Here is a 27,672-nt window from a genome sequence, read left to right as displayed (position 1 = left end):
AAACTGTTCTTGGGTGGTTCCCCAATATATAGATGACTAATACATAAAGTAAGCAAGCTGACTAAAGTTATTACGGGTAGAAGACTTTATTAAAGACAATAGTGCAGTTCCTCATCAGTAATGTCAACTCATCGATCTTCAAGTAAGAGATTACCCAACTGCTTTGATTGGGTCACAATTCTTGAGCTCCTGTAGGTCATTTGGTTCACACCTTTTCAGATGCAGATACTTGTTTGCATATGAAACAAGTCATACAATCTATCAACATATAGAGGTCTTTTGCATTATTGCAGCCCGATAGCAACTCTCACAACCTGGTACTGGGATGTGACCCCTGATCTACACTACAAAACAGTTATTAAAAATTTTCACCCCTCTTCAGTTATTGAGTTTACATATTCAGGTGTTCAAAGGGTTTCATTTCCAGTAACTTGACATGTATTCAAGAGTTCACACTTGTCCCAGAAGAGAGCCCTAAGCTCATAAGATACTCAAGCTCTGGACTCCCTTCCGTAAGCAGGGTGAGAGGGGAGTTTGAGCTCAGGTAGATCACCATGAACACCTTGTTTCTGTTCTAATGACAGATATAGAGATGGCTAAAAGGAGATATATGGCTTCTAAGAGCTCGACTATGGGCAACTATTTTGGCACATATCTAGAAAGGAGGGGCAGTAGGGGTGGGAGGAGGATTCTTCAAGATGAAGATAACCGAGTTAAGAAACTTTGGTTATCTATAGTGAGTTAGGAATCATCTGATTGGTGAATCATGTGTTAGCTAATGCAGGACCAGCCATGGACAATCATAAGCATGTGATCCTCTCGAAAGTAGTTTATAAGTAAACTTCACTTGAATGAACAGCCAAACTACGTGAAAAAACTGCTGTTTTGAATATACCTGCATTTGTGTGGACAAGGCCTAAATGTTGAGGACTCTGCTCTGAATTGTGAAGCTTCATGTGTGCGCTGAGGCTTCTTTTATGTTTAAAGTCTTTTCCACACTCACTGCATCTAAAACGCTCTCCTGAGTGAGTCTGCATGTGTCGCTTAATAGAGTCTTTGCGTGTGAGACTCTTTCCACACTGATCACATGTGAACACTATGGTTCCAGTGTGACCATTCATGTGATTCATGAGGCTAAGTTTGGTTGTGAAGCTCTTTCCACACTGAACACATGCAAACAGCTTCTCTCTAGTGTGAGTTCTCAAGTGGTGTTTGAGTGTGCTTTTACGTATGAAACTTTTACCACACTCTGTGCATGTGTAAGGTTTCTCTCCAGTGTGAATCCTCATGTGGTTATTGAATGTGCTTTTATTTGGGAAACTTTTACCACATTCTGTGCATGTGTAGGGTTTCTCTCCGGTGTGAGTTCTCTTGTGGATATTTAATGTGCTTTTATTTCTGAAACTTTTACCACACTCTGTGCATGTGTAAGGTTTCTCTCCAGTGTGAATCCTCATGTGGATTTTAAGGTTTTGTTTTTTAGCAAAACATTTCCCACACTGTGTGCAAGTAAAACTTCTCTCTCCGGTGTGTGTTCTCATGTGGACTTCAAGGTTGTAATTTTGTTTAAAACTCTTTTCACACTGAGGGCAAGAATAAGGCTTTTCTCCAGTGTGAACTCTCATGTGCACTGCCAGGTTTCTTGCATGATGGAAGCTTTTTCCACACTGTTGGCATGTGTACGACCTCTCTCCAATGTGAATTCTCATGTGGGCTTTAAGGAAATGGATTTTAGGAAAACTCTTTCCACATTGTTTGCAGGTGTAATGTTTCTCCCTATTGTGAACTCTCATGTAAACATCAAGGTTTGGCTTTTGACTGAAACTCTTTCTACTCTGTTTACAGCTGAAATTACACTCAGACTTGTAATTTAGATGTCTTCTGTGTGATGAAGTCTTTTTAGTCAGTGTGGGTTTTTCATCAGTCGGTATGTCTTGGTGTTTCTCTTCCACTTCATTCTGTTGATGAGTCTCTTCTTTCAGCATCATCAGGTCTGAAAAAAACAACAAAAAAGTGAACTTTAGAATGAAGGCTCAAAGCGACAAGCATTAAATGGATGTTTCACCAAAAAATTAAAATGACCTCACCATTTACTCTCCATCATGTGGTTTTAAACGTTTCCTTTCTTCTGGAACACAAAGTAACCCAGTGTTTTTTTCGTAATATCTTCTTTTGTGTTCACCAGAATCAAGAAATTTAAAACCACAAGAGGAAGAGTAAATGGTAAGTCTATTTTCATTTCTACATGAACTATCACTTTAAAGGGTTCCTATTATGAACCTTTTTACAAGATGTAAAGTAAGTCTTTGGTGTTCCCAGAATGTGTCTGAGGTTTCGGCTCAAAATCAGATCATATACCTTGCAGAATATTTAATTTTGGGGTCAGAGGAAAACCAAGCTCTTTTTGTGCCTGTGGCTTTAAATGAAAATGATCAAATGCACTCGCTCTAGATTACTCCTGTTGTGTTCCCTCATGTGCATCTTCTACTGGATTTAAACATTTTTAACTTTTTTGGAAGACCTGATAGAGACAAATCCTGCATGTTCATAGCAAGTACGGATAATTCACGCTTATATTTGTGAGTTTGCATTATTGTATATAACTTATGCAAATGTTTCTCAGTACTGGGTTGCAGCTTGAAGGGCATCTGCTGTTCAAAACAAATGCAGGATAAGGTGGTGGTTCATTCTGCTGTGGCGACCCTTGATGAATAAAGGAACTAAGCCAGGGCTTTTCAATTAGCAGCCCGCGGGTCGAACTGGCCCCCGAGGCAATTTGTTCTGGCCCTCCAAATAGTGACCAAGACATCAAAAATAAATTTAGCTCAGTCGAAAAACGGACGCTATAGCTATGAAGTGACGTGCGTCTGTTCAGTTTAGTATGAGCTGCAAAGGCTGCGCAGAGCGTTTCGGACAGCTGAAAACATTTGGATATGTTTTGTAGAAAATGCCTTATGTACAATGCACTGTAATCAATAATAGGGATGCAACGATTAGCTGATTTCACTATTAACTGCGCTTTAATTTGTCACAGTTAATTAATCGTAAAGGCTTCTCTAAGCCGCATTTCTGTTGCACAGAAAAGTTATGGCAAGTTGCCAACTGTGCGCTAGTTAAGTTCTAAGTATGTACACCGAGGCTAATACGCACGCACACCGGATTAACTATAGCAGCGGCCGTTACCATATCAAGTCTTTTCCACTTGCAAGTTTGTTATTTCTAATGTAAGAATGACAATATGCACGCACAAGCAGAGCAACGCGCTTGCCTCTGTCCGGGCGCACACAGTAGAAAACATCTCACGGTGAGATTTGACCGTGCCTTTTAGTGAAATGTAAACAAAATATATGTTAGATGAATTATTATTAAAATGATTATATACGCATGAACCCAGATGATAACAACAGCTAATCTAAATAGCTACTTCCCTAATATAAAGCTAGTTGTTCTAAATTACATTAGACGTGATAACTGTGAAAGCATGATTATTCTTCAGATTATATCGTACAACCAAAATCTTTATTGTTGCATCACTAATTGCTCTGCTGTTCAAAACATAACATATGAATGTGTCTGAATGTAGAAGAAGCCTTCTTCAGCAATGCACTGCTTTTGTTGTGCGAAAAAAACACATTTTGAATGTTTGTAAAAAAATTTTTTTTTAAAGTCAACTGGACAGTGCAGTTGTTTTAAAATACAATATATTAACATTTTATTGTAGAAAAAGCCATCGTGGGTGTCTTTATCAGCACAAAATACACCATATGGGCTCTTATATGGAGTTGTGTCATCACTTATATAACGAGTCATATCTTTTCGGCCCTTCGTTTGGGATGCTTTTCATGAACCGGCCCCCATGCCAAAATAATTGAATAGCCCTGAACTAAGCCAAAGGAAAATGAATGAATGAACTTATGCAAATGCTTAATGCCACATTTGCTGTAAACTGGAGTGATGAGATGGCAAGATGACATTGCTACTTTTTTTCATTCATTTGTACTTTTGTCTCAGTTTTCTTGCCTTTGTGCAAGTCCTGAGGCTTAGCTGAAGACCTACATGATGACATTTTATATACCTGACAAGATGCAGAAATGCCATCTAAAAAGGTCATCTACTGTTTGTCCAATCAGGGACAGTGACAACGTAAATCTACAAATAATAATAATGTTAACCCGGGGTTTGCCAATGCCAACTGTTTGAAGTGTGAAACGCTCTGAAAATACTCAGCATCAGCTCTCAGGATAAACGGAGCAAAATGACAAACAGCGACAATTGTCAATCATGTCATAGTAGTGACCCGGTGTTCTTTGGACTTCGCATAAATGATCTAAGATGATTTGGCAGATCCTGGATCTTTTAATCTTGATAACTGATCTCTGGCAAATTTGGTTCTTCAAACAAGCTTGTGAATCAGATTTAAAAGTCTGGATGAACTGATATAAGATCACTGCCCGTGTTGTGAAGGACTGATCTATCAATCGAAATTATGATCATCAATGCAACGATTGGCTGACGGCACAGCAGCATAATGACATCCTCTGATTAATATTCAATTATCCATGTGAATAAAATTACATAAAATTCAAAGTCAATGGTTTGTTAAATATGACACGCAATAACTTTTCACCTTTGTTGTGGGCTGCAGGCTTTACACTTCATGTGTCAATAGTATTTAGCAATTTATTTAGTTTTACAGTTAAAGCGGATTTTCTTTATTATTGTAGCCGGTTTCTTATTCTGTGTAAAGAATAACTGTTTACAAAAGCATTTGGATATTGGTAAAGGCGTCTGCACCTTTTGTGACGCATCAAATCAGTCATATTACTGTCAAAACATGTTCATGACTGCATATGTATTTTATATATATATATATATATATATTTTTTTTTTTTATTTTTTTTTTTTAACTATTTTCTCAAGTGTATGTAACTACTACTGTAAGAAAAAAAAAAACTGAATTCAGTACATACTTTCAGTATTTTCTTTGCTTGAACTGACCCGATCTAATCCTGTTTATATGAAATGAGCCTGCTCCCAAGTTGGTTTAAGCTACCAGAACTGTTGCTATGACAACAACTCTCGGATCAGTTTTGAAGAACGAAATGATCTTGGATCGTGTCAAATCCTCAGTAACCATATCCAGCTAATTGAGTAATCCACGTACAAAGAACAGACCCCTAATCTCATATACTACTGATTTAGAAGTTCCAATTCAGTTGCCTATTGGAGATACCAGGAATAATAAACGGCAGAAAACGGTCACCGTACTTGCTCTACAAAAAAGTGTGTTTGTGACTATACATACAAAGAAAAACAATACAATTAGAAAATATGACTTTGCAACATCAAGAGCTTTAGGCAAGGGCCAGTGTAAGATTCTGACGATATGATAACCTTGAATAAAAATATCACGGTTTCACAATACTCTAAAATTATTTCTTTTAAATGTCTGGGTAAAAAACCAAACACTTTTTTTTTCCTTTTGAACACACAATATTTTCTTTTAAGAAACTTTTTAAATATTGGAGCAGTAAACATGTCAGGCTAAATCATTTAAATGAATCAATTACTACTGTTGTCCTCATTTGTTTCAAAAACACAGATTTCTTTACAATTTAAAACAGCATCTTAGGATATCTTTTCTGCTTGAGATACTGTTGTCCTAAAAAACTTAAAAAAAAAAAAAAAAAATTACCTATACAGTAGGAATGGTATAGAAAGTTTTGACAGTTTTATACCTTGAAAACGTCTCATACCCAAGCACCATAACACCTTTAAGTTTTTAGGATCTAAAAATTCAGCCTTTAAATAAAGTCGTAAGCAAAAAGTTTTACAATGTTGTTTTCATGATAATTAATTATTTTAGTGTCCATTTCATTCAGCATATTTAAAATTAGGGGCATTCAAATTTTTTGACATACTTTAAACCAGGGTTTCTGCAGGTTTCACCTAGTTAAATGTAAGACTTAAGACATTTTAAGAACATAATGAATTAAATTTTAAACTCATAAAAGGCTAAAGGCAATTTTTTTTCAAATTATCAAAAAATATTATAATTTAATACATTTAATAATACAATAATAAATAAATAATAAAAAATAAATATTTTAGCCAAAGATAAATATTTAAATATTGTGTAAAAAAGAAAGCATTACTTATATCCATACTTTTTTACAAACATAAACTTTATTTAAAATAATAAAAATGTTTTAAAAGTTTTATAAACTATAATAAACTAAATCTATGCAAAACACTCTGTCAAGGTCAATGACCTCAGCAGTAAATGAATGGAGAATGTTAAAACAACTGTTCTTGTAAGGAAAATAATTAAACCATTAAGATAAATAGAGTTAAAATAACCTTTTTGAATGAAAATTTTAAAGATTTATTGAGATGGATTGTTGGTGATTGTATGGGTTTTGGCCAGATTGGGTAGCAAAACTCAGATACTATCTGTGAGAACTAGTAACAACTACTAGAAACATGTTTAAATTCATAAAGATGTTGAGAAATTGTGATCAACGGGACATATGCAAATGGAAAGTACTAAGTCAACACCATCACCGTAATAGCAGATATCTTCTATAAGAATACTGTAGGTCAAATATCGGCAGCTCATTTTAAACCTTTTTAAAAATTATTGTTTACATTTATTGTACATAGCCCCAGTGCTCAAGCACACTTTACAAACAGTAGAAGAACAAGAAAAGCAAGGTAGAAGAAGGTAGAAAAATGGGAGACTAATAATACATAAAATAATGACAAAAGACACGAGAACAAGTAACAAGAAAGAAACTCATTACTGTCTTTCAATGAGTGCTTATGTGTATTTAGTAGATAGAGGTAAAGTTGGTTTTATATTCGCACAGTCATTCATTTGTTCATTTAGAAGTCTCTATATTGTTTACCAAGTTACTTTGAATATTCGATCGGAATTAGCATGCAAGTGTGACTTAAAAACAATATTAACACTGTTTATTTTACTGTGAACAATGTTGTACTTTGATAGTCATTTGCTGCTAATATGATTTTACTATTTAGAGTTTGAAAATAATACTTTTATAAAGTTATATTATAAAGAAGAGTTTTTACCATTGATTGACTATGGTGATGTTTTATATATGAAGGCTTCAACCAAATGTCTTCAGCCTTTAAACTCCATCTATCACAGTGCTCTAAGGTTTGTTACAGGCTGTCAAAGAATTATTCAACATTGTGAATTGTATGCCAAAGCTGAGTGCCCTTCTCTGAATGTAATAATGTACACCCACTGGACACCCAATGTTCTCTTCTTCATAAGTCTAAATGCCAGTATGTCCTACGTTCAAGTGAATCTTATCATTTGACTGTTCCCTGGGTTCGAACTGGAATAGGGAAGCGAGCCATCAGTCATGCCGCCCCCTCTTCCTGGAATACTCTTCAGTCTGAAATAAAAATGTTGCTATGACATTGTTTTGCTCTATCCTTTTTAACAAACCACAACAGTCAATTTCTCAATGTATGTGTTTTTAATATATTGAAATGTGGTAAAGCTGAACAACTGAACTGTATTTTTATATTATATAAAATGTATATTTATTAATATTAATATTATTAAAAATATATATTTTTTCATAAATCGTGTGTTGGGGACCTCTAGGCCAGGTCACCCTTGTAAATGAGATCTTGATCTTAATGGGTTTTTATCTGGTTAAATAAAGAAACATATATGTCTGAATATCCAAATATAAAACCAACTTTACCTCTATGACTGACAGCTTATAAGACTTTATCAGTGTTGTTGTATTTGTGTGTTTTAAACAAAACAATTAATGATGTTAAAATAAAGGGGAAAGTCCAGATGTGCGAATATAAAACCAACTTTACTTATATATTTAAGAGAACTAGGCAGCACACTCAGGACTACAAGATGGTTTAGCAGTAATTTAGCATTGTCATTATTTAAAAACAAAATCTGAATGAGGATCAAATGACTGAGTTGGTCTTTTGAAAATGAAACTCAACCTGTTTGTTCCTGCAGATCTTCCTGTTTGACTGTGAATGTTTCTTCAATCTTCACATCTTCACTCTCCTCTTTAATAAACGCCATCTTTATAACAGTGTGAAGATCAGTCGCTTCAGCAGGATTTTCTTTCTGCCTTTGGACACTTTATCCTGTTTAAAATGAACAAAACAATTAAAATTTCCTGTTTAAAATAAATAAAACAATGAACAGAAACAAAATAACTTCTCTTCAACAGTTTCTTTATTAGAGTAATTAACAAAAAGAAATCGGGTAAAAGAGCAAGTCTGAGCAAGAAACAATAGCCACACATGACATTTATTTCTAAAAGAGGTAAAGTTGGTTTTATATTCACACATTCAGACTTTCCCCATAAAAATATAATTTCATAAAAGTATTATTTGCAAACTCTGTACAGTGAAATTATATTAGCAGCTAATGACTATCAAAGTACAACATTGTTCACAGTCAAATAAACAGTGTTAATGTTCAATATTCAAAGTAACATGATAAACAATATAATAGAGGTAAAGTTGGTTTTATATTCCCACATTCATTCATTTAGAAGTCTCTATATTGTTTACCATATTACTTTGAATATTTGAGCGGAATTAGCATGCAAGTCTGACTTGAAAACAACAATAACACTATCTAATTCACTGTGAACAATGTTGTACTTTGATAGTCATTGGTTGCTAATATGATTTTACTATTTAGAGTTTGCAAATAATACTTTTATGAAATTATATTATTAAGGGGAAAGTCTGAATGTGTGAATATAAAACCAACTTTACCTCTATCAAATGAGCTGATTAAAACTAATACTCCATTTTTTATATATAGTTATGTATACTTATAATAGAATGACATTATGCTATGCTATTTAATAAATTGCATTAAATCTTGCGTAAAACACTTAATACACACATTTCACACTTTACACTTTATACAAACAATAGCCCTGACGTTAATTACTTTGAGTAAAATGATATCAAGTTGTGTAATGGGTTAAAATAATTGTCAACATGAACCTGAAACGTTAATCAATCCGTTTATATCTGTGTAAAAGTTTAGAACAAACCTTTCTTCTGTTGAATCGCAGTGCGGGAGCAGCGCAGCCCTATGACGTCACACACCACGCCAAAATAAAAGTCTTTTGTTTCGCTTTTTTGCCACTTACTGTTGCAGTCATGACTTATTAATACATTTTTCTCTCGTTTTCCACTTCAACTTCCCCTTGCTCTCTCTCTCTCTCTCTCTAATAAAAAAGAAAGATATTTATATATAATAAGTAAATAACATTTTAACAATACATCATATTATTCAATATATCACATTAATATTCAATACATTATATTACTGTTCAACATATATTATTCATACAAATCAATACAAAATAGATCAGAATATACTTTACATTTAACAATCAACATTTTAAGATAAAACAGTAATACAAATAATAATCAGTGTATTTACAATGATATTTATAATCAAGGTGTGTGTGTTGTGTGTGATAGAGAGAGAGTGAGAGAGAGAGAGACAGAGAGCAGATATAGCGGAAAGTGGAAAATGAGGGAGAAATGTATCAATAAGTCATGACTGCAACAGTAAGTGGCAAAAAAAAAGACTTTTATTTTGGCGTGACGTGTGACGTCATAAGGCTGCACCGTTCCTGCGCTGGAATTCAACTGGAGAGGGGTTTGTGTTTAAAACTTTAACAAAAATATGAACTGATTGATTAAAGTTTCAGGTTTTTCATCTGATGCTAAATTTAGAACCTGCTGTTGACAATATTATTTAACCTTTTATACAACGTAATACTATTTTACTGACAGTAATGAGAGCTATTGTTTGAATAAGTTAACAGAAATTTAATACATATTTTAATAACCTTTTAATTTATTACATAGCATAATGTCATTCCATTTTAAGTATAAAAGAAATGAAGTAACTTACTAGTTTTAATCAGGTCATTGTTTCTTCCACAGACTTACCTGATTTGTTTTTGTTAATGACTCTCTTATAAAGAAACTGTTGAAGCAAGTGTTGAAGAGAAGTTATTTTGTTTCTCTTCATTGTTTTATTTATTTAAAAAAAATTTTATTGTTTTGTTCATTTTAAACAGGATAAAGTGTCCAAACGCAGAGAAAAACTACTGCTGAAGCGACTGATCTCCACACAGTTATAAAGATGGCGTTTATTAAAGAGGAGAGTGAAGATGTGAAGATTGAAGAAACATTCACAGTCAAACAGGAAGATCTGCAGGAACAAACAGGTTGATTTTCATTCTCAAACAGCAAATAACCAAAATGGTCTTGTTTGAAGTTTGTCAAAAATCGTGGATGCCCCCAATATTAAATATTCTGAATGAAATGGACACTTAGATAATTAATTATTTTAAAACATTGTACAGTATTCTAAACTATATGATGTTGTTGTGGGATGACATGAGGCAAAACAAACAAATTATGGTGGAACAATAATGTTTAGCATTGCACTGACTACAACTGGCCAACAAACTAGTCTAAAAAAGACTTTTGCTGATTTAGATATGGATTACAGCATGCAAAAATTGTTAACCCTGGGTCATTCTAACTCTGGATAAACAGAATCCTGGGTTATCTGTAATCACGTTCCACACTGCTCATGTTATACCTGGGGTTAAAATACAATCCTAGATGTTCATTAACAGATGTTTCACATTCACAAACCCAGGGTTAACATTATTATTTGTATATTTACATTGCCACTGTCCCTGATTGGACAAACAGCAGGAAACCTTTTTAGATGGCATTTCTGCATCTTGTTGGGTATATACAATGTCGCCACGTAGGTCTTCAGCTAAGCTTTAGGACATGCACAAAGGCAAGAAAACAAAGACGAAAGTACAAATGATTGAAAACATGTAACAAAGTATGTCATCTTGCCATCTCCTCATCATTCCAGTTTACAGCAAAGGAGGCATTAGGCATTTGCATACGTTTTATACAATAATGCAAACTCACTAATATAAGCGTAAATTATGCGCACTTGCTACGAACATGCAGGATTTGTCTCAATCTGGTTTTCCAAGCAGGTTAAAAATGTTCAAATCGAGTGGTAGAAAAATAAATCACCTGATGAACGTAGTTCATATAGACCTATTTGCTTGATTGGGTTAGATGCCAAGATACTCTCTAAGCTCCTGCCCAGGAGACTCGAGATAGTTCTCCCCCACCTTATAAACCCAGACCAGACAGGCTTTGTACAGAACATTTCTCTATTACAAATATAAGAAGACTTATGAAAGTTATACAGTACACCAATCAACAAAACTATAAAGCAATCTCTGCATCTTCAGCTTTTGATGGGGTTGAGTGGAGTTATCTGTTTGAAACTCTGCATATATTCTGTATAAAGGGTGAATTTCTAAAAGAGATTCAAATGATCTATCACTCCACAATGTCTTGCGTTGTTACTAATGGTCTACGGTCAGATCCTATTCCACTTGCTAGGGGCACCAGGCAGGGCTGCCCACTGAGCCCTCTTCTGTTTGCATTGGCTCTGGAACCTCTAACAAAAGCTATCAGACAGAATAAAAAATATAAAGGGTATATCAATGAAGAGTTGTGAACACAAAATTGCACTTTATGCAGATGATATTCTGCTGTTTTTATCATCACCTGAACACTATAATTTTTTAAAGATTTTAGCTTAAAAATTTTAGCTTTTTTTTAGCTGCAATTTTTTTTTAGCTGCAAAAAAAATTAGCTTTAGCTTTAGATTTTGGCTACAAAATTAACTCCAATAAATCAGAAGCATTGCCAGTAGGTAATTTCGATGCTGAATCTACAGTAAATTTTTCTTTTAAATGGTCAAAATCTGGATTTGTTTATTTCGGAATTAAAGTGTCAACTGACTTAAATAAATTAGGGAAACTCAATTATGCCCCAATTGTTCAAATGGTCTAAAAAAAAGGAGAGGGTGCTCGCTGCAGAGCCATTTGAGCAGAGCTGAGCTCTAGCGAGGGGGAGCATGAGCTCTCGCTCTGCCTCCTGTAAGCTGTTTTAATGCGTACACCAACCCCACCCCTAACCCTAACCCCAGTGACATCACTCGGAGAAGAAGTGCAAAAAAGGTGGAGCTCAAGCTCAAGCTCCCCCTCGCTGGAGCTCAGCTCGCCCAAATGGCTCTGCAGCGAGCACCACTTGAAAAAAAGACTTAAACCGCTGGCAAACCCTTCCCCTTTCACTCTTTGGTAGAATAAGCTTAATTAAGATGAATATTCTCCCCCGATTATTATACCCTTTTCAAATGACACCCTTATGGTTAAGCAGGAAAGACTCTGCACAGCTTGAAAGTGCTTTTTCTAGATTTATATGGAATGGCAAAAAAACTTAAATCTCTGCAGATGCCAACAGAGCTAGGTGGATTACTACGGTAATATCGAATTAAGTTAATTTACAATACCGTTACATCCCTAATATATATATATATATATATATATATATATATATATATATATATATATATCACTCATTCATCTTTCAATCAAGCTTCTCGTGTCAGCCCAATGATGAAAAAGTTTGTTGTCGACCATTGTAAAACAGAAAGAAGAAATTAACATTCTCGACAAAATATGGATTTACTTTTATCGCCTAGACACCGGCCTCCAAGCTACGTGAGTGTCAGTGCCATCACTTATTGATCCGCAATCAGTATATGTAGATTGTGTGGACACTACTTGACTAAAATAATAGCTTCGCTACACAAAAGCTATTTGATTTAGAAAGTAGTGACGCTACTGAGAAATATAGTTACGCTAGTACCGTCACTACTTGTAGCGACGCTACTGCCCAACACTCCATGGTTTCAATGCTTCTAATGTAGAAATTTCCTAATTACTGATAGCCAAAGGTGTTTTAGTAACCGAAGTGGTCTCCAGTGCAAAGAACTCCACAATAGGTGTTTGCGCTGATGAGCAGTACTACACACGGTGTGTTTGGCACCCCTTATATGGGAGTCCAGGGCTGTAACATCCATCGTTGCTAGCTTAAAGGTTTGACCCAAACGTAATTCGGATTCCTTGGCCAAAGCGGATTAAACAAACCCACAAACTAGACTAGTAACGATCTTGTTCTGTAGCTCACCTCAAGTAACCATAGTAACGGGTGTGCATGCTTTTGTGCTTTCTGCTATTACGTGGAGCGTGAGATGTACTCAACGTTGCGCTGCATGATTTTTTAGTTAGCTTACATTAGTTACAGTTAATTTTGTTATTATATGAACTTAATTCTAAGAAAGGTAATATAAATGATTAAAATAAGACCTTTGTAACAAAACCCAAGACTTTGTATAATAATTCAAGGCTATTAAGGCCTTAATTTGAGATTATCAAATTTAAGACTTTTATAAATGCTTTTAAGACCCAATGGGTACTTTGATTAGGTTTTGCATATAAATACTCGCAGTCTCCTTTTGGTCATTCCACCTCTTCACGGAAATTGTCAGACTGATTTGGTGTATTAATCAACTATTGTGGGTTTTGGAACTGAACAAAAATGATGTTCCAGATGCTGGACATCCACTGGCACTTGATCATCATCAATTTAAGAGTAAATTTCCCTTTTTTGCCATCCTCTGATGCATTTAGGTTTCGCCGCTATTAGATTTAGGCGTAGAGCGCCTATGTAGACGTAAAGAGCCTGACTGATATTCTACCAGAACCACGTCAGCAGAGTTCGTGCATAGAGTCCATATAATATAACTTCTATGTTAAGCGGCTTTGACACATTTTACATGGTAAAAGCACTAGATAAAAAAGATGAATTGAATCTGCTTAAATGTGTACATGTTAATGGACCAAACAAAATATGATCTGATTTATATTACATTTAATGTGCATCAAAATTACAGTGTGTGTAGCCAATGTTTCCAGTGTCTTCACTTTTCAGCTTGTAATGAGAATGTTTAAGACTTAATGAAAACTTATTTTATTTATTTATTTATTTCAGAACGAATTGAAGAGAATGAGGGGAGTAAAGAGGAGGAACATCATGTCAAAATTGAGGAAAAAACTCATTTACACACTGATGGTATTTTGAAAAGGAGAGACAAGAATCGTTTCACCTGCACTCGGTGTGGAAAGAGTTTTGGAAGAAAAGGCGATCTTAAGATTCACATGAGGATTCATACTGGAGAGAAACCATTCACATGCACTCAGTGTGGAAAGAGTTTTGGAAGAAAAGGCCATCTTAAGATTCACATGATGATCCACACTGGAGAGAAACCATTCACATGCACTCAGTGTGGGAAGAGTTTCAGCTGCTCATCATACCTTAATCTTCACATGAGGATCCACACTGGAGAGCAACCATTCACATGCAATCAGTGTGGGAAGAGTTTCAACCGATCATCAACCCTTAATAAACACATGAAAATCCACACTGGAGAGAAACCATTCATATGCACTCAGTGTGGGAGGAGTTTCAACAGATCATCACACCTTAACGATCACATGAAAATCCACACTGGAGAGAAACCATTCACATGCACTCAGTGTGGGAAGAGTTTCAGCCAATCATCATACCTTAATAAACACATGAGGATCCACACTAGAGAGAAACCATTCACATGCACCCAGTGTGGGAAAAGTTTCAACCAATCGTCACACCTTAATAAACACATGAAAATCCACACAGGAGAGAAACCATTCACATGCACTCAGTGTGGGAAGAGTTTCAACCAATTGTCACACCTTAACAGTCACATGAAAATCCACACTGGAGAGAAACCATTCACATGCACTCAGTGTGGAAAGAGTTTCCGCCAATCATCATCCCTTAATCGACACATCATGAGCCACACTGGAGAGAAACCATTCATGTCGAATCATCTTGTTTAATCCCGCCCCTCATGCTAAAACTCTAGTGTGACTGCAGCTTCGATGTGGGATGAGTTTCAGTAACTCATCAGACCTTAATAAACACATGAAGACCCACACTGGAGAGAAACCATTTACATAGACTCCGCTAGCTACCCCAGAAAGGTGTTGCTACTCTGGAGTCCTCATGTCAAGACCTGCCATCTCATTGACTCTTAAACCTTATGGTTTTGTATTGCATTACTTTTATCATGTAGTTAAAGTGTTGTTGTGATTATGTCCTAAGTTCTTTATCTTCATTATTATCCGTAGACATTTGTTGGTTGCTTTGATTGATTGTTCTGTGAGTTACATTTTATTATAAATAATTTGCATTTAGGCTATTTTGTTGGCTCATCTCTCGTTTATGTTGCAACTCAAACAAGCGGGCCATAACACTTTGTAAAATGTGTCCGGTTGTATCCGAGATCTTGACCTTTCAGTCATGACCATAGGTGAGAGTAGGAACCTAGATTGAGTGGTAAATTGAGAACTTTGCCTTTCATCTCAGCTCCTTCACCACAACAGACAATCACATCAACTGCATTACTGCTGCCACTGCACTGATCCATCTTTTAATCTCACATTCCATTCCACATGAAGAAAAAATAAATTAATGCAAATACTTAAACTCCATTTGGGGTAAGGACTCTCCTACAAACTGGAGATGGGCACCTTTTTCCAGTCAAGCACCATGGTTTTGACTTAGAGGTGCTGTTTCTTTTTCCTGCCATGTCACACTTAGCAGCAAACCATAATGCAGCAAACCATGCATGCTGAAGTTCCATGTCCTATGAAGCCAAAAGCACAATGTTATCTGCAAATATCAGAGACCGTCCTAGCCTGCACCTACAATTCTGTCAGTAAAAATTATTATGTTTTTGAGGTCAGCCTAAAAAATAACACCTTTAAAAAATAAAATGAATACATATATAGATAGATATATAGATAGAAATTTTAGTGGTGGAAGGGAAGTAGGATGGCTTGTTCAACTATAAACCAAGATGAAGCCTCAGAGCAGTGGTTCTTAATTCTGGTGCTTGTGCAAAATGTGTTGACAATGGTCCCAAATTAATTTTAGGTCTTATTACTAGATCTTAGTAATAAGCAAAGCAGCTTCTTCCTGCTTTGCTACTGTTCGGACGTCTTTGCCCACTGCTCCGCTCTTCGCACTCTTGCTTTTATATCTTATACCCTAATTTTAACTTGAGCCTATCAGCACAGTGCTCAAACAACACGGCTTGAAGATCAGCATCGATTCTACAAACTTTCTGGAATATAGCTTTACTAACAAGAAAGGAATTACCGTCTAAACAATCCTCCCGCTACCAGCTATCAGCTGCTTACATTCCGGAGACGGGAAGACACGGCTGTGAAAATGCCTCTGGATCGGATTAATTCAGATTCTCACTGCTGTACAAACTGCCACAAACTTCTACAAAAGATTGCAGTTCTTGAAACGAAGTTGCTTGCGATCCGACCAGAACTTCAGCTTCATTATGGATTCTCTCAGCACACAGCCGGTGAGTCCCATAAATCTGTTCCTGCTACTGTTTTGAGCACAGAAAAACAGAAAAGAACTGTTGAAAATGAGCATTGGCATAAACAAGGTGCGAGACCAAAGGGTACTCGAGGGGTCAGATCATACGCTGCCGCATTAGCGTCTTCTACCCCAAATACAGCTCGGACTCAAATACAGCTTCAGAACAGATATGAAGTTTTGAGTAATATGTGTGAAGAATCCCCAAATGTAGTCAGACAGAGATCGCATGATTCAGCAACTAATTCTGCATGGACAGAGGCTCAAGGCCGACTAGACAGCGGCATTCTGCTCCGATCGCACCTGAGGTAAGAACACTAGTCGTAGGAGATTCAATAATCAAGAATTTCAGGAGCAGATCTACAATGACATACTGCTTTCCTCATGCAACAGTTTCTGATGTAAACAAAGAACTTGAGGAAATTCTGAAAAAGCACAAGACGGCAAAACGGATTATCATCCATGTGGGGAAGAATGATATTCGGAAAGAACAGTCAGAACTGCTCAAGAAAGATTTCTGTGAGCTCTTGGAAACAGCTGAAAGATTGAAGGTTCAGGCGTTCATAAGTGGACCACTCCCTGCAAGAGGGACAAATATGTTTTCACGGCTTCTTGGTCTAAATGTATGGCTACAGAAAACATGTAACAAGAAAGGACTGAATTTCATCGACAACTTCAATCTCTTCTGGAACCAAAGACAGCTGTTTACATCAGACGGCCTTCATCCAAACAAGCTTGGTGCAAAGTGCTAAAGGACAATATTTTTTTCTCCCTCAATCATCCATCAGCTGTGTGTGCCACTGAACTGAATTGCAAACACACACCTAGCAAATGTCCGGATGACCACAGGACTTCAAATCAGCTCCTGAGTGGACTTGTGGCTGACGAATCACCCAAGGACAGTGATAATGCCACGCAGCCAAAACACCCAATGTTGATAGAGACACTATCAGTTGCCCTCTGCTCAACACAGGCAGACTGTGACGCATCAGAACAGCATCAAGTCTCGTCACTCAAAAATGATCCTCAGGAAAACATATTTCTGCAGACAGAATCTCCAGATGCACAGCCTCTGTCACCGGACACATTCTCATTGTCACAATGTTCACCACTCTTGGGTTTTTCAAAAAAGATGGAGGAACTGGTGTATGCTGGAACTAAACTTTCACACTCCATTGCCGCAAGCCCCCAGTTACCAACCAAAAAGCGGCCTGCTCCACAACCACCTATGAGCCCACCTGGAAGAGCCCTCCGATCACACCGCCAAGGCCCAAACAACAACGCCCCATCTTCAGCTGGTGAACACAAGAGCTCTCTGTGATGTGTGTCGGGGACCTGCTTAGATAACAGTGTCTTTATCAAATGTTTTCAGAACAAGCAGGAACCCAGTGTGTCTGTAGCTTTCTCTAAGCAGATATGTGTTGTGTTAAGTGACAGAAAACCAAAGACTTCATTAGGCCGTATAGCAAATCATTTAAATCTGGTGTCTATTAAATGTAGATCTGAGACTACTATAGGAAAAACAGCTAAAACTGTTAAGTTAGCGCTTTTAAACATCAGATCACTCAACAATAAGTCTCTTTTAGTCAATGATTTTATCAACACAAATTGCCTTGATTTTATGCTTTTAACTGAAACTTGGCTAGATGACAGTTGTAGCGCAGCAGTTCTGCATGAAGCAGCTCCTTAAAACTTTGACTTTTTGAGTGTTTGCAGAGCTAATAGGAGAGGTGGAGGCATCGCTGCCCTGTTTAAAGATGTGTATGAATGTAAACAAGTGTCATTTGGTGACTATCTGTCTTTTGAATATCTGAGTATAGCACTAAAAGGGTCTCCACGCATCTTACTGATCATTATCTACAGACCTCCAAAATATTCTCCAGCTTTTATTGAGGATTTTACAGAGCTGTTATCAATAGTAACCTCTGAATTTGATTATTTTAGTATTGCTGGGGATTTTAATATTCACATTGATAATCCAGAAATCAATGCTGTAAAAGAACTGATGACTGTTTTTAACACTTTTGATCTGACTCAGCATGTTCAAGGACCCACACATAATCGTGGACACACTCTTGATCTACTTATAACTAAGGGTTTACACATTTCATCAACTGTTGTTAAGGATGTGGCACTATCTGATCATTTCTGTATCTTTTTTGATATATTGATCACTCCAGCTATTAAAGACAGATCTGTCTCTGTCAGAAAGAGATGCATAAATGAGAACACTAGTGAGCAGTTTATGAAGGCCATTTCGCTAGCACCAAGTATATCTGCAGACTCTGTTGATTCTCTCCTTGATTTGTTCAATTCTAAAATTGAGAATGTCATAAATGACATCGCTCCTGTTAAAGTCAAGAAGATGACTGGCAGGCAAAAGGGATCTTGGACAAGGTCACCAAGAGTACAAATGATGAAAAGGCAGTGCAGAAAAGCTGAGCGTATGTGGAGAAAGACGAAACTAGTAGTCCATTATAACATCTATAAAGACAGTCTTCATGCCTTTAATATGGAACTAAACACTGCTAGACAGACTTTCTTTTCAAGCCTTATAAACAGCAACTTAAATAATGCTCGTACACTCTTTGCAACGATAGAGAGACTCACAAACCCCCCCAGTCAGATTCTAAGTGAGCTCCTCTCTGAAAGCAAATGTAATGAGTTTGCTCATTTCTTCACTGATAAGATTAATAATATCAGAAAGGCAATCAGCTTATCCAATCAGTCAAGTTGTGTCGATATCAAACAATCTCAACCACAACTTAAGAAATCAGACATTATGTCTGATTTCATAGCAATTAACAGCAAAATCTTAGAAGAGACTGTGCAAATTATGAAAACATCAACCTGCAGTCTTGACACGCTTCCCACATCATTCTTCAAAACTGTGTTTACCTGTTTAGAAATGGATCTTCTAAAAGTGGTAAATGCTTCACTTCTATCAGGGATTTTTCCAAACTCACTTAAAACTGCAGTTGTTAAACCCCTCTTGAAGAAGAGCAACCTGAATAACACCCTATTAAGCAATTACAGGCCAATCTCAAATCTCCCTTTCATTGGCAAAATCATTGAAAAAGTTGTTTTTAACCAGGTTAACAAGTTCTTAAACTTCAGGGGGTGTTTAGACAATTTTCAATCGGGGTTCAGAGCACATCACAGTACAGAGAGCGCTCTTATAAAGATAATCAATGATATACGCCTAAATACAGATTCAGGTAAAATAACAGTGCTGGTATTGTTGGATCTCAGTGCTGCATTTGACACTGTCGATCACAGCATACTTCTGGATAGGCTGGAAAACTGGGTTGGGCTATCTGGCACGGTCCTCAAATGGTTTAGATCTTACCTAGAAGGTAGAGGTTACCATGTCAGTATAGGTGACCATAGGTCGAGGTGGACACCCATGACATGTGGAGTCCCACAAGGCTCGATTCTGGCACCTCTCCTGTTCAACCTTTACATGCTCCCTCTAAGCCAAATAATGAGAAAGAACCAAATCTCCTACCACAGCTATGCTGATGACACTCAGATCTACCTAGCCTTACAGCCTAATGACTACAGCCCCATTGACACCCTCTGCCAATGCATTGATGAAATGAGCAATTGGATGTGCCAAAACTTTCTTCAGTTAAACAAAGAGAAAACTGAAATGATTGTGTTTGGAAACAAAGATGAGGTTCTCAAGGTAAATGCGTACCTTGGCACTAAAGGTCAAACGACAAAAAATAAGGTCAAGAATCTTGGTGTGACTCTGGAGTCAGGTCTGAGTTTCAACAGTCATGTCAAAGCAGTCAGTAAATCAGCATACTATCATCTCAAAAACATTGCAAGAATCAGATGCTTTGTTTCTAGTGAAGACTTAGAGAAACTTGTTCATGCTTTTATCAGCAGCAGGGTGGATTACTGTAATGGACTCCTCACTGGTCTTCCTAAAAAGACAGTCAGACAGTTGCAGCTCATCCAGAACGCTGCAGCCAGAATTCTAACCAGAACCAGAAAATCAGAGCACATCACACCTGTCCTCAGGTCTTTACACTGGCTGCCAGTTACATTCAGAATAGATTTTAAAGTATTATTACTGGTCTATAAATCACTAAATGGCCTAGGACCTAAATACATCACAGATATGCTCACTGAATACAAACCTAACAGATCACTCAGATCTTTAGGATCACATAAACTAGAAGTTCCAAGAGTTCAGTCAAAGCAGGGTGAATCGGCTTTTAGCCACTACGCCCCTCGCTGCTGGAATCAGCTTCCAGAAATGATCAGATGTGCTCCAACATTAGGCACATTCAAATCAAGACTGAAAACACATCTGTTTAGCTGTGCCTTTACTGAATGAGCACTGTGCTGCGTCCGACAGATTGCACTATCATGTTTTTCTCTTCTTCCTCATTCTTTCATATCACATTTTACCTGTTTTTATGTTTTGTTTTGTTTTTATGCATTTTTTATTATTTGTTTTTATTTTTATTTTACTTGTTTCTTTTATTCTTGTTTATGTAAAGCACTTTGAATTGCCATTGTGTATGAAATGTGCTATATAAATAAACTTGCCTTGCCTTGCCTTGCCTTGCCTTGCCTTAGAATCACACCTGGGAAACCCTAAAAGCAGAGATTTGGCTTATCTTTAACTGCTTAAGATCAATTTGCACCAGATCAGCAAGAGACAACATCTGTTTGAGTTTCCTTCGCCGACTGGGCTCAACGAAACATACCATTGCTGATTGGTTGGTGACTTAGCTTCAGTAACGTCCTTAGGATTCAGTCGCTTGTAAGTGGAAGTTGTCCTGGATTACCGGGGTGACAGACTCTGCTAAAAGTCGGTTTGCTGAAGTTTTTTGCGGTTTCGGCAGTTTCTAAACTTTAAGAGGTTGCATGGTGCTGCAGTGTCCAAGAGCAAGGCAAGAGGGGGGAGAGAGCAGCAGAATGCAAAATGCAAAGTTTTACTGTTACGAGAGGTTTTTAAGTGATCTGGTTTGGTCCATCCCAATGGCCTTCAAATGAGCAGTTGCCATGCAGGGCTGGCCCATGCCTCGTACCATTATGCTCAGGGTATTTATTATTGACAAATTATGACAAAGTATGAAAAATTTTGTGATCTCCTTAGGTCTCTGGATTTTTTTTTGAAATAACACACAATTTTTTAATTCACAAATCCAATTTTTGCTAATTTATAAATTGTAAATAAATAGTGCTGTGCATGGATTAATGTTATTTAGTTTTTTATCTTATTTTAGTTTTGAGACTAAGAATCTTACATATAGTTGGGAATGGGAAGACATTTCTCCAGCATGAAACAGTCAATGAAAAGGTTTTATAAAAGTGATTTATAGCCTGCACTCACTTCTAGATTGGAGGCTCCTGAAGGGAATGTAGACCTCCAGCAGTAGGTGGAGCTAAAAGAGTGCAGTGCCAGTGATTTTAACTTGATACGAGCCTTGAACGGTAACCAATGCAGAGAGATAAAGAGAGGAGTTACATGGGCTCTCATTGAAGACCAGATGAGCTTCAGTGTTCTGGAGCATAGAGGATTAAGGGTGCAGGATGGGAGTCCAGCTAGAAGAGCACTGTAAGAGTCCAGCCTTGAAATAACAAGAGTTTGCACTAAAAGTTGTGCAGCATGATCTGTTAAGAAGAGTCTGATTTTTCTGACGTTGAAAAATGCACATCTGCATAATGGAGCGGTGTTAGCAATGTCCTCTCTTTACTGAACTACATGGGGGTAATGGTGGATGATCCCAGCTGGATTGAGAAATTGTGTTGAATGTGTGGAGTGGCAAGGAAGGTGATGTAAGCAGATGAGTAAGCAGTTGGTGATGTTTTTTCCAAGCTTTCATGCAGTTTTATGTGAGTTAAAAAATGGAAATATAGTTGAAAACAGCCATTTGTAGTGTTTTGGCAATACATTCCAGTGAAAACTCCAGCTCTACTCTTCAAGACATCCCTTCCACTCTCAACCCTCATCAATACTATCGCCCTTCCAACCTCCCTCAGTCTTTCTCTACAAGTCCTAACACTCTTCCTCTCCCTACTCATTTACCCTCTTCCAGTATCCCCTTCTCCTATGAGGAAACACATTTTTACACGTACCAAAAGTTATTTTCTGCAAAATGCACTATTCGTGTTACTCTGTGGAATCAGTGTTCCTACTGGGGGGCTATGGATACTGATCTTTACAACAGAGTTATGATGTCGTAATCTTTCCTGCGCGGTCTACCGTTCAAATCTGCACACGGCCCCTTCCTGTCCCTTCATAATCCCCTCCTCTGACCAAGAACTACAAACCCAAAGCTACCAACAGCTATGTACCCCACAAATCCACCTCTGCTATCCCCGCTCTACTTCTTCCTTCCTCAGCCCAAAACCCTCCCTCCTTTCTATCTTGCAATAATTTTAATATAGAAAGATGCTTTCGCCACCCCTGCAAATTTCTTCATATCTGCAATCACTGTTTAACCCTTAAAGACCTAGAGGTATTTTGTGGGCACCTAATGGGCCTATATTATTATTTTTTTCAAAAGCAGCTTTATTGTTATTTTAGCAGTCAGCCTCAAGTGTCATATATTATTTTAAACAGGAGAACCTAAAGCTTCAATCTGTATCATTTAAAGGGCCATGAAACCCCCTCGTTTCAGCAGGGTGTTTTCACACCTCTACTTTGGAAAAAGTCAGAAAAGTGGGCGTGTCCAGCTCTGTTTAGGGGGGAGTGTCGGAGGAACTAAATTGGGAGGGTGTGGAAGTGTCTATTTGGGCACGCGTGAGTTTCAGTCAAAATACATACAGGAGAAAGTGATGGTGTTTAACCTACATGGACATCTGTAGTCGAATTATTTGCCAAATTATTAAATGTTGGACTTTAACTGCAGTTTGGCTCTTTCATTCAGGGAATTCATTCATGCCCCTTGCGACAAATGAGATGTTTGATTCGAGGATCTGCTCTAAGCGTGTATTTTTCATGCAATGTTTCATACTGCACGGCGAATGAGAGAAAAAAAAACTCTGTATTTTCCGGAAACTTAGATGCACACTCTACCAAATCTGTAGAGACAGGACAATCACCAGCAACTAGAGCCGCGTCTTTATGAAGAGAATACTACAAGCGAATCCAGATCTCAGCGTTTGCAGATGAGAACAGCACTCAGGTAAACAATAATCCTCCTTAGACACATAAGTTATTGTTGTCGAGCGTACAACAAGCGTACACTGTCGAGCGTACACTGTTAATCCACACGTGATCCATATGAGCTCTCACAGAGAGAAAATGAAAACGAAACTTAATGGCAGCAAACTATAAAAGCAACACTTCACGCTTGTTTTGCCAACACAACGTGGCATCTCTGTGGTGTAAACACGGTGACACTAATGAATATTAATGAAGTTGCACAATAGAGCGCGCTGATTGGTTTGAACCAAGCCTTACTCAAGCATTAATGCAACACACTGTAAGACGTAATAAGACACACTCTGGCACAGACGCCCAGTCTGCACGCTGGAATACACGCTATTATGTCATGACCGTGACGCAGCTTCAAAAATTCGTTTCAAACAGGAAGTACGAATTTGCTTGAAATAACGCAAAAGCAACCAATTTACACTTTTTAGTGAAATATAGGTGTCCTAATAGTGTTTTTAGCAGTGTGGGACACATATACGACTGTCAACAGCTCAAAAAATGTGTTTTGGTGTTTCGTGACCCTTTAAAGGTCCAGTCTAAAACTTTTTTGGTCCAAAAACATATGAACAGACAGAAAATATTCCAGAATTTTAAGAAAAATGTTTTTTAAAAAATTGGCATTTTCTAGTCATTACAAACAAAACCTCATGAAGTTTTTTTTTTTTTTCTTTAGAAATACACACTACCATATTTTATACTTCCAAAATAAATTGTGTCTACATCCACTTTTCCCTGAGCAAGTTATAGCAATTTATTTCAATTTTATTCTAAGGCGTTTTTCATTGGGAAAAAAAAATAGTGCATTTATTTACTGACAACATATTTGCCCAAAAGTTCTGGGAATGAACTAAACAGAAAGATTGTTACAAAATAACAGAACACTGAAGCAAGTTTGACTTTTTCCAAATAATATATATTCCGTTACCATAAACAACACTACTTACAATAAACAAATAAAAAATAAGAAAATTATAAATAATGTGTCAAAGTTCAAATAAACATGGTGCAAATCCTCAGTAAAAACTTAGATATAAATATTTACTATACTATAAATAGTTATATAACTAAACTAGATTCAATATGGACCATCCTTTGGTTTTATGTGCCAGCATATGGTGTTAACCCTGCGGCTTATCAACTTTTGCGTTGCAGACAAAAAGCCACACCGCCATTTGCGTCCTTTGAAAACAGCAAGACCAGCACTTCATCTTTTCATCTTTGCTGTGTCACTGTTTTGTCATGTTTTTGTGCTGTTGTGCATGCAAAAGTACTTAGTATGAGAATTATTTCAAGCAAAACTTTTTTTTTGAATTTCATTTAACTGTGCGTAAATGTACAGCCTATTTCTCATTTCGGGTTGTTCAAATTGCTGATTACTGGTCCACAAAGCGAAACCCATGCTTATTGGTTGAGAGAGAGCAAGTTTGAACCAATCTGGGCATGGAGGATGGACAATGCATCAAAGCATCATGTCTAGTTTGTCTTGAGACAAGCCACAAGTGTTTCTTTGTCAAATCAGCGCTGTCAAAATTTGATGATGTAACCACACTGATTCCGGAGACTCTGAAGGTCTGTGAATGTAATGTATTACAAAATTGCAATACTCTCTTCTTTATGCCAATCTTTAAATTGTGCGGATCGGATCAGAAGATCAAAAGTTATTAAACATTTAAGAACAATACTTATTTTTAGCCGTGGGTGGCTGTCTCTGTCTTTAAGGGTTAAATAAGGATTTATGACCATCTGTTGATTTTGATGCCTTGTGAAATGCTTGAACTTTTGTGGCTTGTTGGTTTAGGGGTATGATTCTTGCTTAGGGTGCAAGAGGTCCTGGGTTCAAATCCCGGATGAGCCCTTGTAGTTCTCTGCTGTTTTGAGGGACATCATAGTGTTCACAGAAACTGGCCTGTTTCAATGCCAGTTTGCAAGCATTAGATATACTCTAATTAAGATCTTGATTCTATGGTGTAATGGTTAGCACTCTGGACTTCTGGAATCCAGTGGTCCGAGTTCAAATTTCAGTGCAACCTTTTCCTTCTTTCCTTGCAGCTTCAAATCAGTGAAATGAATAAGACCTATTTAGGGAGTGGTACTGATACTATGCGCTGAGGATAGCTATTTGATGCTATCACGATCCTCCTAGACCAATGACTTACATAATGTTATGTGTGTTTTTGCCATGCAGCTTAAATCTGTGAAATGGATAAGATCAATTTACCTCACTGAAGCTGCTGGATTAAAAAAAAAAACAATTTATAAGCAAGGAAGTGACTCAACTTGTCGGTCTAGGGCTGTGATTTCTTGACTTTTAACTCCATATACACTGTAGTTCTATGACATTTCTGTAGATCATTTGTACGTCAAAATACAGAACAATAATATCCAGAAGCATAACAATGCTACAACAAATACTACATAATAACACATTAAGTAGTATGCTTTATTTTTCATGAAAAAATATAAAAAACACAACAACAAAGTGTTACGTCATACCTTTACCTTGGAGCATTATACATTCAAACAGTTTATTGAATAATAAGAAACAAATAACAATAAAGCGTCTTTAGCTGGATTCGAACCCCGGTCTTGTTGAGCACCTGCAATAGAAATCAATGCAATTCAAAATACATTGTTTTTACTTAGAACAGTATCACAAACACGTGACATAAAGCAGATGCAGGGAAGGAATGTCTGGGAAACTTAGAATACGCCCTATCTTTTCTTTAATTTTTTCCCCATCTTCTTCCCTTCTTCCCCATCTTTGTCGGACGATTGTTCCCCAGCTTGAATGCAGCGCCTTAGACTGCTCGGCCATCCTGACATGCAAGCTTGGCAGGAGCTGTCTCCTGGGAGCCACAGCGCAGTACCGTGACATGGAATGTGGTGTTTCACAGCTTGCCCAGCTCATTTGCGTAGCAGGCAGCTAAGCTGTGCTCGCCTCCTGGGGCTGCGCCTGGTTTCAATAGCCAACACTTGACAGCTGTCATTGCTTACGGCCACACCACCCTGAGGGCGCTATAGAGCAAACAGGAAGTGAGTTGGCAGCAGTAAGGAGAGAAAGGCTCTCCCCATTTTGTTTGTCTACCTTTTTGTTTATTGAACTTGAGCGTCTTTGTTGGTTTGTTTTGTTTTTGTCTTTAAAAACCACCTAACAGCAGCATTTTGCTGACTTGAGGGTGGTTATGTTGTGTGTTTTATTTTTAATCATGGACAGATTACCCGGCAACGACATGGAAATGGAGAGACTTGCACGAAAGGATAAAGAAAATGGGCTGGATAATAGACGAAGAGATAAAGAAAATGGACTTGACAACAGACAAAGAGATAAATAAAATGAAGAGCCCGGCCAACGAAGAGGTGAAAAGGTAAGGATAAGCAAGAGATACAAAGAAGAGTATGCACAAAGAAAGCAACAGTAACTGTAGACGTAGAAATGTAAAAGGTGCAAGAAGATTTGATATAATCAAAGCAGTCACGGAGCTGATTGGAGAAGGAAGAATTCTGGCGGTGAGACTCAAACAAACAAGGGAGTATGAAGTAACAATGGAGACTGAAGATGACACCAAAATTTTTATAGACAATGGATTGACAATTAAAGGAGTGAAATCTGAAGTACGGACATTACAAAACACAGACTATGTTGTTTCGTTCAAGCATCTGCCTGTTTACCTAGCTGATGAAGAAATTTTAAGCAAGCTAGAGGGATAGGGAGTTTTCCCCATATCTAAAATTAAAAGAAGATTGTATCCAGGCACAAACATAGAAGATGGAACAAGGTTTGTAAAAAACAGATTTCCAGAAGAGACGGTCTCCTTACCATACAGTACCAAAATCGAGACGGCTGAAGGGCCACAGCACTTTAGAGTCATGCACACCAATCAGGTAAAAACCTGTCAACTATGCATGAGCTCAGAAAATGTGATGAAGGAACGCCCAGAATTCAGGTGCTTCAAATGTGACGAAAGGGGACATTTCGCAAGGACCTGTACAGCTGTGTTGGGCCCGGATTGTAAATTGGCCCTAATACCTGCAGGGAGCTTGTCACA

At 37.3% G+C, this 27,672-nt stretch overlaps 2 protein-coding genes across 3 annotated transcripts; one reads left to right on the top strand and one right to left on the bottom strand.

Moving 5' to 3' along the window:
• Positions 1-67: 67 nt before the first annotated feature.
• Positions 68-9,144, bottom strand: LOC137487279 (uncharacterized). The gene is made up of 3 exons (XM_087248929.1): positions 9,084-9,144; positions 8,005-8,154; positions 68-1,993 (listed from the first exon to the last, which is right to left on the bottom strand). The coding sequence occupies exons 2-3, from the start codon at positions 8,087-8,089 to the stop codon at positions 831-833; spliced, it is 1,248 nt and encodes a 415-aa protein (XP_087105055.1). The 5' UTR covers positions 8,090-8,154; positions 9,084-9,144; the 3' UTR covers positions 68-830.
• A 515-nt stretch (positions 9,145-9,659) lies between these two features.
• Positions 9,660-21,022, top strand: LOC147844897 (uncharacterized). 2 transcript variants are annotated; one of them, XM_088650238.1, is made up of 3 exons: positions 9,660-9,700; positions 10,128-10,277; positions 13,996-21,022. In XM_088650238.1, the coding sequence occupies exon 3, from the start codon at positions 18,449-18,451 to the stop codon at positions 20,789-20,791; it is 2,343 nt and encodes a 780-aa protein (XP_088506364.1). In that variant the 5' UTR covers positions 9,660-9,700; positions 10,128-10,277; positions 13,996-18,448; the 3' UTR covers positions 20,792-21,022. Both variants share the same exon structure in this region, with proteins under 2 accessions (XP_088506364.1, XP_088506365.1).
• Positions 21,023-27,672: the final 6,650 nt, after the last annotated feature.

This window comes from Danio rerio, chromosome 4 (assembly GCF_052040795.2).
Source record: "Danio rerio strain M-AB ecotype USA chromosome 4, GRCz13ab, whole genome shotgun sequence".
Lineage (NCBI taxonomy): Eukaryota > Metazoa > Chordata > Actinopteri > Cypriniformes > Danionidae > Danio > Danio rerio.
The sequence above is the reverse complement of the archived record's forward strand: the minus strand, read 5'-3'. Positions and strand labels throughout refer to the sequence as shown.